Genomic DNA, 15,442 nt, shown 5'->3' on the forward strand with positions numbered 1-15,442 from the left:
TGTTCAACTGCAAATTAATTAAAGTTATAACTGTCTATTAAATACCACACTGAAAGCAAATGTGCTTTTGAGAGATTCAATTTATGTGCTTTTATAATTAAACAAAGAAGGAGGCAGATATTAGTAGAATTCCAATATATATCTGGCAGCTTGTCTGTCCGAACAAATCCAGGCACATATTAGCAGCCAGAGCCCCCCCCCGAAACTGTCAGTGAAAGTTTTTGACTGGGGGAGGGGGGGTGTGTAGACCCCGGGGGGTGATATGGCATCTGCAGTTCACTAATTCAGAAGATAGCTGGGTAATTGCCCATATTGCCCATACTGCCAGAATCTGCCACTGGATGAACACAGGCCCTGATGAGGAATAATTTCTTGATCCCTCTTTTAACCTCTTATCCAGTACAGGGTTGTGGGGAAGCCTGGAGTCTATCCCATCAGCACAGGGAAGGGGAACACCTTAGCTGGGACACCAGTCCCTCACAGGACACAAACACACACTCTGGCCAATTTAGAGATTGGACAAATAACTGGATAAGCCTGGGTTCCGGTGAGCTCAACTGCAGTGCGGCCCAAACCCTCTGAGCAGCCAAATCCATGAAAGCAGAATGGGCACAGTGCATGTTAACAGCGCCTCCCTGCTGGTAGTTGTCCCACCTCTCAGAAACTGCAACCCAGCAGGGACAAGACCCCCATAACTGCTGGTCCTCCCACCCACAGAGGTACGGTCTGGTGTGTTCAGCAACGATTCGCGTGCCCGTGTCTCGGAGCGACCCTATCAACTGCTAATGAGCATTATCTAAACACAAACAGCTGGTATATTGAGTGACTTAAACAGAGATAGAAGTGCACAGTGGTCAGATCAAGCCACCCTCCTGATGTGTATGGATCTAGGCGTGAAATGAAATTGGCTGTGAAAGTCTGCCCTTTACAGTGACAAACCTGCTACTAACTCTCGCCTGTACTTTTTTGTTTTATTGACAACAAAAAGGTTTTTTATAAAACTGGGTTCAGGAATAGGGGGCCAACATGAAACATGAAGGAACAAATATGTTCATGACTGCTAATTTGCCACACCAGACAATAAAATGATTCTCTTGAATATTTACAAGTAGATTCTATATAAAGTAACATAGTCAGTATGACATGAAGGCTCAAAAGATGAACCATACTATAGTAATCTGACTGAATGGTTATAGCAGGTTAATTAAATGGACATTAACAGGCTGGTGATCCATGAATAGAGATCATTTACTGAAAAATAAATGCCAAATTCTGTAGACAGATACACAAAATCGAATTAGTTTTCAGGGATATTTGTGCTCTGGGGAAAAAACAGGCTTAATTACTAACCAGGATGCCCCCAGCAGCATAGTTTAGAAGCACAACTGCATTGAGCAACATAGTGTTTGCGAAGCCTGACGCACCATGAGAGTAAATAAAGGATTATGACTTGTTTTGAGGTCACGTTTGTTCAGCAGTATGTTGCAGAGATGCTTTGGTCTTCCCACGAGGGAAACGACCAGTTATAAGTGACCTATGACCCTTGTTCTATTGTTTGTTCAAAGCGTACAATTTTTACACATTATCACATTCATTTTTTTTTTAAAGTTTTGCTTAAATGTTTACATATTTTTTTTTACATTCATAGACTGAGGTTGAGAAGAATAGGACCAGTTGTGTCACACAATTTAGATGTTCTATGGGGTAAATAAAAGTGTTTCATGCAGTTGGGGGTCAAGACCATTTCAACTGGGGGGGGGGGGGGGGGGGGGCAGACTGGGGCCAGTTGTTCTGTTAGGGGGGCCAGATGCATTTGTCTCTAACAGTCCCCAAGTATTACTTACACTAGATTTCCAGCATAAAGACAATTTTGAAAACCGATGTTATTTGTAACAATAACAATAATAAATGCAAGAATAATACATTTATTACAAAGTCAAGCAGCATTCGTATTTGGGGGGGAGGCATGCTTGTTGTCACGGGGGCACTTGTTCCCCTAATATGCCCTGCCCCCCCCACACAGGGGCGGTTCTAGGAGGAGGCGGGGGAGGGGGGGCAGTGCCCCCATGACCACATGCCTGTGCCCCCTTACCTGCCACCCCCGTGACCCCTCCAAAACATATCGTACTTGGGTCTGAAATAACTGCAATATTATTATTATAACTATTATTATTTGCATTTATATATGTGGGCTAAAATGTGCATTAGGAACAGAGGACACACAAACATGAGCACATTTTTGTAACGGACTCCAAATTCGGGGGGTGCTGGGTGGTCGAGTCGCTTCAGTTGGTGAAAATGAGGTTAACGACAGAAAAAAAATTATGCTTGTGCAAGCAAGACCATCTAAACAAGAAAGCACAGTGAGGTATATTGGGAAAAACTGTAGAATGTGACTGCAAAGCATTGCATAAATAACTTGGGTTTTCAAAAGTGTCTTTTGTTTCTTAATGCTGGCAGTCTAGTGTAAATAATACTTAGAGGACATTAAGGTCAAATGCATCAGCCCCCCCCCTAACAGAACAACTGACCCCAGTTTGCCCACCTAGTTGAAATGGCCTAGAATCGCCACTGCCACTAGAACAGCCCCTGGCTTCATAAAATTAAAAAGTTTCTTTCATTTTTTACATTCTCCATCTGACAAGATTGGTATTGACGTCTCTGTGTTTGCACTTCATCCATGAAGATGAACTTTGCTTGGATTACAGCTGCCAAGTTACCAGCTGAACATCAGACTTTCCAAGGTTACAATGTGTGCCAGGAGGGTTTCTAGCTATTGAAAAGATCAGGAGTTAAATCAAGTTTACCTGGGGCTTTTGATGGAAGACTGGCATCAAGGATAAATTACTTGGGGCTAGGCTTAAAATATTAAGGGTTATAGCCCCGAGTGATCGGACCTAAGAACGCCGATGATGTGTGACTTTAAGGTCACCTGAGATAAGTAGCGCACGGGCATTGAGTGGCTGGCTTATAGCGAATGGAAAGGTCTGAACAATAATTTTAAAAATATAGTTCTAGCGAGGTTAATAAACACAAGTTTAACTTAACGTCGGTTAACAATCGTTAAACCTTTCAATACATACAACTTTGTCTGTAACAAGAAAATTTGATCGCAACATCAAGAAGTAAGGAGTCCTTGATAAGCGGAGGGAGGTGGCCAAGGTTTCAGTGCGTGAGGGGCACTCAACAGCGACTTCCTACTGCATCAGAAACTGCACTTTTTCACTCAGATCATTGGTCTGCTCCGCCTCTCCCTCTCTCTCTCCCTCTCTCTCTCTCATCACCGCTGTCTTTGCGACCGACCATAGCCACCAAGTGACTGGAGTTACTGGCAACAGGACGACGACGATCTCCGTTTGTCTATGGAACTGTGCGTGTTCGTGCAAAACGTACTTCATTTATAGCCTATAGATAATTTCAAAAGAAAATAACGCAGATGAGTATTGAGTATTAAGCTCTCTCTTGGATGAAGATCAGCCACATAGTTGCCGGTGTTGAATGAACAGGTGCAGACGGAATCTGTCAGGGTTCGTGCGGGAATGCAGATTTCCCTGGGAAGTTACACTTCGGCGGTAAATTACGGGAAAAGATTCATGTTTCCCGCACCTTGGGGGTGTTTATAACTGAAGGTAAGAATTTAGAATGTCAGAAGCAGACCCATTTGTTTTTCCACTAAAAAAAAAGCTATAATTATCGTTAGGAATAATTAGATAGATAGTTATCATTGTAACGCATTAAACGTTCAGAATTTGATAACTTAGAAGTTGAACAATGTATTACTTTATTATAGTAATTATAGAATTCCTACAATTTCGGAGAGAATTTAACTTAATTTATACAATATTTTTCCTCTGTTTTCTCTGAATTTGTACAAGACATGCTTGTGGCAAATAACTATTAAGTGTTTAAAATTATTTTTGTTAATGCATTTAATGTTGTTTTTGGTTTAAGGGTGTTTTTGTTGGTATCCTCATGTCGCTGGAAGTATGATACTAACCAGTACTGCGTGTTATTTCGTACTCGTACTTAACTGACAGTAACGAGGAGTTAGAAATCCGGATTCATCTCAGGTAATTCAAAATTTAAGTTCCAAAATATCACTACATTGTCTTGTGCCTGTGAATGTAGTGTACACTTTGTCATATTGTAGATCTGGCATCAAATATTTGGCATCCAAACTCCGCATAAATTTATCAATGTTCATTTCCTTTGATTTAAAAGTACGATGATTCCTAATCCTTATTATACAATTACAAGTACTGACGCTTTTGGCGAATAGACTGAATCTAATTCTATTGTGTCTTGCCATGTTGTGGAATTTTTAAGAAGAACACGATTTTTAAAAGCTGCAATTTTCTCACCACTATGTATCAACTCAATATTTTGCTCCGTGAAATTGTAAGTAATTAAGCCACACCATACGGTATTTTGGTATAACACTATAAATACAAAAACACGCCCCAGGGAATAAAGGTACTTATGAAATGATTATTCGAGAAACTAATATTTAATCAAAACCATTTTCGTTTTGTTCTTCGTTCGTCTGGAGTCGTTTACTAACCGCCTGGTTTTAAAGAGCTTTTCCGGAGCTCCTGCATGGAATTTTTTCTTCATATTTTCACAGCACCAAGAAAATATTTCGGGTTTACTACATTTCCGTGTGCTGCTTTGGGGATATCTGTAGCATCTCATGAACTAAAGATGAGTAAGAGAGGGAAAATGTGGTCTTTGCATTAACAAGTTACCAACTGTTGGTCAGCATTCTCCGTTGCAAACCATAAGAGCTCAGCTTCTCTTTTCATTCAGCCCTCTTGAAACTTTAACACATTTATACTCTCCAGTTTAATTGAATCCAATTCCAGGTGTTACACTCCTTCTCCCTGGAATAAGTGGGAGACGGATCATTATGGATGGCGTATTGAATGGACCTTGCTTTCTCATAATGTGATCCACTCAGAAGAATATAAAGGGGCAATCAGGCAGAGGTAGGGAGATCAGTTCTGTTGCTAGGATTCCCTCTTACCACAAAAAGTTTTTTAAAAGGGCTTCAAAAGATTTAAAATTTAACTATTGTGGGGAACAGTGAGATTTACATTTCTTTATTTATAACACATTTTTATCCTAAAGCAATACACAATTGAGATTCAGGTTAGCCAGTCTCAAGCACGATTGGGGTTAAGGGCCTTGCTCAAGGGCCCAATGGTGAAATCTCTCTGCTGAGCACAGGAACTGAACCAGGCACAGAGTCACACACCACCCAACAACATTTGCCTGGACTGATGTCTGTGTGCAGAACGCAGTTTGATCCAGAAATCACATTGTTTTTACTTATCCCTGATAAACCCGATTGTACGTACTATTGATTGTCAAAAGGATGCCTCATGAACCATTTATGGTATTATTTGACCCCATTAGATAAGAGCATAAGAACTATACAAACAAGAGGAGGCCATTCGGCCCATCGAGCTCGCTTGGGGAGAACTTCACTAATAGCTCAGAGTTGTTAAAATCTTATCTAGCTCTGATTTAAAGGAACCCAAGGATTCAGCTTGCACTACGTTATCAGGAAGACTATTCCATACTCTGACTACACGCTGTGTAAAGAAGTGCTTCCTTAAATCCAGTTTGAAATGTTCTCCCGCTAATTTCCACCTATGGCCACGAGTTCTTGTATTTGAACTAATGCTGAAGTAACTATTCGGTTGAACGGCATCCAAACCTGTTAGAGTCTTATAGACCTGGATCATGTCCCCCCTCAGTCTCCTTTGCTTGAGGCTGAACAGATTTAACCTTTCCTCGTATGACATTCCTCTAAGACCAGGAATCATTCTTGTGGCCCTACGCTGCACCATTCCTAAGGCCGCAAGGCGCTGTTGGCTTGCTTCGGGGCACATTTTGGGCTATTTCTTTGAACAGACAGCACCATTTAGATCAGTCAGTGGTTCAAGAAGCATATTTTTGGGAATCAGTAATACATACATATACAAATATCATTGGTCACTATATTAATACATCTAACTAGTACCAAGTTGTCTCCTGAACTTCAAGAGCAGACAAGAAGGAACCATCCTGCACATGTACAGCTGTACAGAGCTGGCATTTTTCCACTTGTGGCTTTCCTGTTAGCTTTAATGAATCTGACCATTCGCTACTGACCTCTCTCATTAACAGCCACATAAATGCCATTGACTGGATGTTTTTTCTTCATCGCACCACATAATTCACTATTTGGTGGAGCCCGTTTGTGCTAACAAGCAGGTATATATAATATACTGGCCACTGAGTACATATAAACATTACATATATTACATTACAATCCCGCGATTGCATTACAATCTTCTCCTGCAGCATTTCAGTGCCCACAGGCTGATGGGACATTTAGGAAGCATTCTCAGCATTTCAGTCACATCTGTGACAGGATAATAAATGTATGACAAGCACAGAGTTTATAATAACCAGAGCGAGTGGGAGGGATTTCAACTAATTTCAGTCTGTTGCTAATAAATGACTCAATGCTTTCTAACTGCATTAGCATTTCCAGGGGAAGCATCAGGATGAAGCTGCCTGGAAATCGATGACTTGGAGCAGCACCAGAGATGGAAAGTTCACATTCAGAAAGTACAAATCCAGACTGAGATTTTGTTTCAACCAACCAGTTGAGTATAAAGAGTCACAGTCACTCAACTGGTTGGTTGAAACAAAATCTTGGTCTGGATTTGTACTCTCTGCAATATGGCTGTGCTGGAGGGGCCAACTTGAACACCCCCCCCCCCCCCAGCTGCAGAAAAACCAGTGTTACAAGCATATTTAATTATGGCGAAGAGAGAGAAACCACCATTTTACTGCAGCAAAGAATGAAGGAGTGCATTCAAAGTTGTCTTTTCTTGTCAGACTGTCTTGATGCGCAAAAACCTTCTGCTTCTCCCTCGTAGTCACATGATTGGCTTTCAGCCTCTGGCTGAGGGGCAGGTTTGTTAACCCAGTTATGTCAATAGCCCTAAGACACAATTTGCTTGTGCAATTCAGCCTGGCAAACTGGTGGCACCATGCATATGAGAAAGTTCTAGATAAAAGCGATAGTGAGGATCACTCCCAGGCAAGGTGGGGGTGAACAGGTCAGGCAGTTCATCCAAAGCATGAAAAAAGCGCGAAAAATGTGGTGGCATTAATCCTGACCACTCAGGAGAAGTTTCTAGTGGGTTTTTCCTATTCAGTTCCAATAGGGGCATCAGCAGTGCATGAGTCAATGTGTCAAATACCTACAGTAATAAGTTAAAAATATATACACATTTACATTTCAAGATTGGTTTATTGTCAATACAACAATATACAGGGTACTGAAATGTACAGGGTACTGAAATGTACAGGGTACTGAAATGTCGTTTCACACAGGTCCCCCATGGTGCACTATAAAGATAAAAAATATAAAACAGACATTTCACATAAATAATACATCTAACTAAATTTTTATGACTAGAATACAAAGTGGTCCAATTAAAGTTCCAGTGAAATGTGCAGGTAGTATTTAAAATACCAGGTTCAAGTTGTGGTCAGAAAATTGTTGACAAGACAAAGACGTGCCAGTTATAACAAGTGCAAATTTGGCATGAGGTAGACATATTGGAGCAAATATTCAATTGAGGTGTGCAAATAAGCATAGTGTGAACGTCCAGTTTGCAGTGTTTCTTTTGTGGGTTTAACGTTCCTTTGGTGGCAGTGCGTTGAGAGCTCTGACTGCTTGAGGAAAGAAGCTCTTGCAGTGTCTGGCAGTTACAGTTCTGATGCTGCGGAACCGTCTACCAGACGGCAGAAGAGAGAACAGTGCATGTGAGGGGTGGGAAGTGTCCTTCACTGTGCTGTTCGCACGACGGATGATGTGCTTTTGGTGCAGGTGGGAGATGGCAGGGAGAGGGACCCCGATGACGCTCTCTGCTGTCCTCACTGTCCACTGCAGGGACGTCTTTTCAGCGGCGGTGCACATTTTACACATCTAGCAGACACTTTTGTCCAAAGCGATGTACAAATGAGGCAAATCACATATTGCAAACATACAAGCTGCAAAGGATTCAACTAGGTGTAAGTGCAGCTAGACTGAGCCCAGGTACAAGTGTAACCAATAGTGGAGAAAGATCTACACAACTTCTAATAAAGTATTAGATTACATTATGAATCTTCGGGAGACCCATCCATCCATCCATCCATTTCGTGTAACTGCTTGTCCTATTCAGGGTTGTAGGAGGTCCGGACCCTATCCCAGACGCTATGGGCGCGAGGCAGGGAACAACCCAGGATGTGGGGTCAACCCATCGCCGTCCACAGGAGACAAGCTTAATTAATATACAACTGTTTAATAAAATAGACTGTAATTCTGGTTCTGTTTATTCCATTGTTTTTTGGTTACTTTTGTAGGTGTCATGTCATCCTGGAGCTTCTCTGCTATATGAGCGATAGTGACGTAATGGAGGCACAGTTCTTCCCATCCTTGCCCCCAAACCTGTCCAATACACTGATGTACGAAGACACCTTCCTTTCGGGTGACGAGTTGGATGGCAGTCTAACAAACGGAGTATCGAATGTCACCGATCTCAACTTCGACAAGACCAGCACCGTGGTCATTACCTTCATGTACTTTGTGGTCTGTGCCGTGGCCCTCTCCGGCAACACGCTGGTCATCTATGTCATCCTACGTTATGCCAAGATGAAGACCGTCACCAACATTTACATCCTGAACCTGGCGGTGGCTGATGTACTCTTCATGCTCAGTCTGCCCTTCATTGCCATCCAGCTGGCGCTGGTCCACTGGCCCTTCGGTGAGGTGATCTGCCGGGTCGTCATGACCGTAGACTCGCTCAATCAGTTCACCAGTATCTTCTGCCTGATGGTGATGAGCATCGACCGCTACTTGGCTGTGGTCCACCCTATCAAGTCCACCAAGTGGAGGAAACCCCGAATGGCTAAAGCCATCAACTTGGCTGTGTGGAGCATCTCTCTGTTGGTCAATCTGCCTGTTGTCATCTACAGCGGCCTGATCTTTAAGAAAGACAGCTGTTTCTGTACCATTGTGTGGCCAGAACCCCAGGAGAACTACTATAAAGTCTTTATATTTTACACCTTCTTCCTGGGTTTCTTTTTGCCACTCACAGTCATCTGTCTCTGCTACCTTCTTATCATCGTCAAGGTCAAGTCCTCTGGGATCCGGGTGGGCTCCTCCAAGAGGAAGAAGTCAGAGCGAAGGGTGACGCGCATGGTCTCCATCGTGGTGGCTGTGTTCGTGCTCTGCTGGCTGCCCTTCTACGTCTTCAACGTCACCTCGGTGACGGGCACCATCAGCACCACACCGGCACTGAAGAGCACCTTTGACTTCGTGGTGGTGCTGGGCTATGCCAACAGCTGCGCCAACCCCATCCTCTATGCCTTCCTCTCAGAGAACTTTAGGAAGAGCTTTCAGAATGTCCTGTGCCTGAAGAAGGTGGGTGGACTGGATGAGGTTGAGCGTACCGACAGCCGGCAGGACAAATCCCGCATGGTGAATGATCCTACGGAGACGCTGAGCACGCTGCTCAACGGCGACCTACAAACCAGCATTTAAGCCCCAGACTCTGGGAACATCAGGGAGATGGACACTGTCATCTACCATCACAGAAATACAGCAGAATATCCAACACAACACAGACCAACACAAGCATTCTCCATTCAGTTCCAGGATAATAAACTTTGAAATTTTGAAATGGTAAAGTGTCTGGCTCCACGAGGCATATTAGATGCACCCAGTGTAGACAAAGTACACATAAGGTTCCAGTCTATGATGCTGTTGAAGTCCTTATGCTTGGAGAATGAAGATGCCTGCGGGAATACATGGTGATGATCAGTTTGAGGATCCCAATTTATGCTGCCTCGCAGAACATCCAGTTGCAGGCAGATTCCTTGGTCTGCTCACCATCATTGTTCAATTACATGTTTTATTGGCTCTCATTCTCATTTTTATTGTAAGTTTGTTCCTTCACAGTCAGGTCACCATCATTGTTTCAATGATGAAAGTTTAAGGATTCTTTAAGAGATGTACATTCGTCCCTGTAGCTTTCAGCTACAATAAACTCTTCAGTGTTGCTCCTGTACTCTGCCAGTCCAAGGGGAACATGATGGTGGCTATCATCTCTATCATCACTTTTCCTCCAGAACACTGGTTTCAAGATTTAAGCCAACTTTCAAATTAACCACATTCACATGTAAACTGTCAAAGCTTTGGTTTGTTTAGACAGGAAAGCATACCCAAATAAGCATCAGATTAAGAGGTAGCAATTGCTTTGCTGTATTTTACTGATGGACAAAATGACACTTCATGAACCATTTGCTGTATTTTTTGACCCCACTAGATGGTGCTATTGGTTTGCTTTGGGGCATGATTTGTGTCCTTTTTCGGTAAGACATCATCTAGTGGAGTCAAAAAATACAGCAAATGGTTTATGAAACATCTGTCAATACTGCCTCCTGCGACAGAGCCAGTAAATAATGAAATGTCCTTTACAAGGCAGAAGCAGGCATGTCAATATGTGGTCCATCAAAGGCCTTTATTAACTCATGGCTTAATCAGGCTTTGAGAATGTGGCATCGTTTCAGACGCTACTGAGTTTCAGCACTCAGGCACATTAACACCAAAATACTAAGTGGAGCATAACCTTTGCTGGATATATTGCAGATCCCTCCTGACATGAAGAGGCACAAAAACAAAGTAACATGAAGAGCGATTGCAGTGCTCATCCGATTCCCAATGCATCCTTTAGATCAGCGTTCTCAATTCGATCCTCAGGGACTCGCAAACAGTCCACATTTTTGCTCCCAACTGAGGAGGAACAAAAATGTGGACTGTTTGGCAGGGAGCTGGGAGATAGCAAAAACATGGACTGTTTGGCAGGGAGCTGGGAGAAAGCAAAAACATGGACTGTTTGGCAGGGAGCTGGGAGATAGCAAAAACGTGGACTGTCTGGAATGGAGCTGGGAGACAGCAAAAACGTGGACTGTCTGGCAGGGAGCTGGGAGATAGCAAAAACGTGGACTGTCTGGAATGGAGCTGGGAGATAGCAAAAACATGGACTGTCTGGCAGGGAGCTGGGAGATAGCAAAAACGTGGACTGCTGGCAGGGAGCTGGGAGATAGCAAAAACGTGGATTGTCTGGCAGGGAGCTGGGAGATAGCAAAAACATGGACTGTCTGGCAGGGAGCTGGGAGACAGCAAAAACGTGGACTGCTGGCAGGGAGCTGGGAGATAGCAAAAACGTGGACTGTCTGGCAGGGAGCTGGGAGATAGCAAAAACATGGACTGTCTGGCAGGGAGCTGGGAGACAGCAAAAACGTGGACTGTCTGGCAGGGAGCTGGGAGATAGCAAAAACGTGGACTGTCTGGCAGGGAGCTGGGAGATAGCAAAAACGTGGACTGTCTGGGGGTCTCCAAGGACCTGGTTGGGAAATATTGCTTTAGATAGAAAGTGAGCTTCTTTAAGTAGAATGGCTAAGGAGTTTCTTTAAAGGATTACCCATGTACCGGACTCCAAGACCTAACCTTAAGTCTGTCAAGTATGTGCACATGTGAAAGTTAGAGAGTGTAGGAATGAATGAGCGAAAAAATTTGAATGAATTGGCAAGGCTTTATACCCAAATCACTGGTGATGTTACAACTCACGCGTTTCATCATGATGCATATAATGAGTGGTGTTTTTGCGGCCTGGCAGCCTAAAGTCTAATCAAACGGCTGCTGGACTGTACAGTTCCCTGCTTTACGAAGAATTTGTCATACTTGTCACGTTGACATCTTTTCTGAACAAAATACGCTGCCACTAATGAGTTTCCATGAAGGATTAAACATTATAGGAAATTGGAAAGGTTCTTTGCTATTTGTTTACTGCCCACAGATTTATTTAGATAAATTATTGAAGTAAAATTTAAATTATTACATAAATTATTTAAAACTATTTATAATTAACAAACATTTTTTTAAATGGTGTAACTACTGCAAAGACAAGTATCACAATGTAGATGGATTACAGTCAAACAGGCACAGCTTGGTCAGAGATTTCTGGCCCAAACAACTTAAACCAGACTTTTGTGGTTAAACGCACACTGTAAGGAGGTCAGAAAGGTCTGGTACGTGACATCCGTGACCCCAGACAAGGGGCACTTCCCTGCAGTCTCCATCTCTTGTCCTTTTGACTATTTTAATTCTTCAGGCCTTCTACTGCACTTATGCTCAGGCACTGACTGGCCATGAGGACATTTGGGAATTTTCCCGATGGGCCTCGTACAATCTTCTTGTCAGACAATACTCTAAAATAGTATACTATGCTCTACTATACTATACGATGTCTAAGATACATCAGCATGATGGTGTCCAGTAAAAAAAGAAGAGCTTCCCCCCGGAAATGGAACCTAAAGTGAAATTGCTCAGTGCCCGCCATCTATTGGGGAAAACCTGGTACTGCAGTTTAATGCATTTCTTCTTACTTTAATCCATTAGTCGGCAGCAGCAGGCTATAAAATAGATTACATACAATTTGCAAATTTTTCATAGTTGCCAAAATAGTTTCTTTAAAAATAAAAATAAAAATCTGATTTCTAACTGCATGGTTATGCAGAACAACATAAGGAAGCCTTACATTATAGCATATAAAATGTCAGTTAAACATGAAGCGTTGTCAGCGTCAACATGTGTAGAGTATTGCAGTTCTACGAAATAAATTACGATATGATTTTTTTTTTCATAATGAACGCAATACATCATTATGTCACAAGATGGCAGAAGAGAGTCAATTTTTAGCAGCAGCAGGGGACAATATGACGCGGTCCTGAATTTTTACTGTGAAGGGATCAAAGTACCACGTTTGTATTGTTGTTGTTGTTCTTTTTTTTTGTGTTTCTGTAAAATGCTATATATTTTACAGATCTGTATCAAACGACTAAAATCATTGCATAAAACCAGTCTATTGAATACCCATCAGAGTAATGCTGAAAAAAACCCATGTAAATCAGCTTTAATTGCGCATTTGGGCATTTTTCCCCATATTTTTATATGCACACTTTCAAAGCCACTGAACTTCATAAACATACAGTAAAGAAGATGGGCAATATATTGTAGTAATGTTTTTTTTGTTTGTTTTTTAACGTTATCTATAGTCGCAGGTGTACAAAGTGATATTACCTTTAAGATCTGTATTAGTATTTAAATAAGAGTTCAATTGGTTTATTACCTGCTAGGTCAATAATGCTGTCCAGCAGAAATAGCGGTCTCTTCCATGATGAGGGCACGCCTATGGATCACGTGATTGTTCCTTTTTTCCTTTTACTTTCAGTTTTGCACTTTCTTATTACAGTGTTAATACCAGAGCTAAATGTGATTCTACAGCCACAAGCTACATAGCTACTATATTGGTTTTGTGCCATATTGTTGATTCTGGGAAGGTTTCATCTCAACCATGAGACTGGGACCAAAGAAGAGTGTTTGGAAAGGGAGTTGAAATGCTTGCTTGCACAGCCATGACTGAATTGCCTTCCCAAGATGCACCTGGCTAGCGTAACTTACATGTACTGTAAATAGATTTGCCAGCCAAATCCACCAACAGACGCCTGTGAACATGTGGTTCTTGTCACTTCTATTACTGTTATTGCTGCGACGATTAGTTGAAATATTGCCACCATTAAAGTAAATCACATATTAGTGTCTTAGGGTCCGACTCTTCGTTCTTTGGAGATACCGCGATAGGCGGGCTGAGAGATAACTACAGTAGAGTCAAGGATCACCAAAAGCCCTGGAGTTGAGACAGCTTCAAGAGCCAGCTTGTGCAAAAAGATATGGTGTTTAATAGGCAAGACATTTAACCTTCTGGGATAACGAGCAACAAAGACCTAATCCCTTCCACCCCTCAAGAAAGCCACACAGAGTGGGGAAATGAACAACAATATCATATTCAATAAGGATATTCATCTATACATGGACTGGAAAGCACATTTTCAGTGTTCCCACATAAATTGTTATGGCTTCTGCTGCCTGTTTTTAAAGTGGAATGGACACCCTGCCTCACTAAGAACATTGGTCAGTTCTAATCTCTCACATTTTAGTGCTGTATCCTGCTGTTCACACCATGGGACTGGCTGTCACTCCATATGAAACAGCAAATCAATCCTTAAAAAGCCCAGGAACTGCTCAGTAGACGTCGATATTCAGTTTCAGGGACGATGTGCCCGTGATCAGAAGGTTCCTGGTTCAAATCCCAGGGTTGGGATTTGGGTCCTTAAGCAAGGCCCTGAACCTGCAGTTGCTCCTGAGACTGACCCTGCCTTCACAAAAAAGTATGTTCTTTGGATATAAGCATTTGCTAAATAAATCACATACAAATGGTGAGTTAAATTTAGCCCAATATTATTGGTTAAACACACTGAAGACGATGTAATCGGGTCAACTGGGGCAAACAGAGACACAGTAAACACATGGGCAGGAAGAAGGGCGAGGGCTGGTCTAAGCTGCATTTTGTGTAATTTGATTGAGCACCAAAGCATCTTGCAGTTGATGGAGATTTGTGGGATGCACATCCAGGGCACGAAGCTCCCGTTCCACCACATCCCAAAGATGCTCTATTGGGTTGAGATCTGGTGACTGTGGTGGCCATTTTAGTACAGTGAACTCATTGTCATGTTCAAGAAACCAATTTGAAATGATTCGAGCTTTGTGACATGGTGCATTATCCTGCTGGAAGTAGCCATCAGAGGATGGGTACATGGTGGTCATAAAGGGATGGACATGGTCAGAAACAATGCTCAGGTAGGCCGTGGCATTTAAATGATGCCCAATTGGCACTAAGGGGCCTAAAGTGTGCCAAGAAAACATCCCCCACACCATTACACCACCACCACCAGCCGGCACAGTGGTAACAAGGCATGATGGATCCATGTTCTCATTCTGTTTACGCCAAATTCTGACTCTACCATTTGAATGTCTCAACAGAAATCGAGACTCATCAGACCAGGCAAAAGTTTTCCAGTCTTCAACTGTCCAATTTTGGTGAGCTCGTGCAAATTGTAGCCTCTTTTTCCTATTTGTAGTGGAGATGAGTGGTACCCGGTGGGGTCTTCTGCTGTTGTAGCCCATCCGCCTCAAGGTTGTGCGTGTTGTGGCTTCACAATTGCTTTGCTGCATACCTCGGTTGTAACGAGTGGTTATTTCAGTCAAAGTTGCTCTTCTATCAGCTTGAATCAGTCGGCCCATTCTCCTCTGACCTCTAGCATCAACAAGGCATTTTCGCCCACAGGACTGCCGCATACTGGATGTTTTTCCCTTTGCACACCGTTCTTTGTAAACCCTAGAAATGGTTGTGCGTGAAAATCCCAGTAACTGAGCAGATTGTGAAATACTCAGACCGGCCCGTCTGGCACCAACAACCATGCCACGCTCAAAATT

The 15,442-nt window shown here is 42.6% G+C and overlaps 1 protein-coding gene across 1 annotated transcript; it reads left to right on the forward strand.

Annotated features, from left to right (window-relative positions):
- The first annotated feature begins 3,287 nt into the window (after positions 1–3,287).
- On the forward strand, positions 3,288–13,705 carry LOC111836803 (somatostatin receptor type 2-like). Its single transcript, XM_023798380.2, has 2 exons — positions 3,288–3,629; positions 8,410–13,705. The coding sequence occupies exon 2, from the start codon at positions 8,441–8,443 to the stop codon at positions 9,587–9,589; it is 1,149 nt and encodes a 382-aa protein (XP_023654148.1). The 5' UTR covers positions 3,288–3,629; positions 8,410–8,440; the 3' UTR covers positions 9,590–13,705.
- The last annotated feature ends 1,737 nt before the right edge of the window (positions 13,706–15,442 follow it).

The sequence above is a fragment of the Paramormyrops kingsleyae genome, chromosome 22 (assembly GCF_048594095.1).
Source record: "Paramormyrops kingsleyae isolate MSU_618 chromosome 22, PKINGS_0.4, whole genome shotgun sequence".
Classification (NCBI taxonomy): domain Eukaryota; kingdom Metazoa; phylum Chordata; class Actinopteri; order Osteoglossiformes; family Mormyridae; genus Paramormyrops; species Paramormyrops kingsleyae.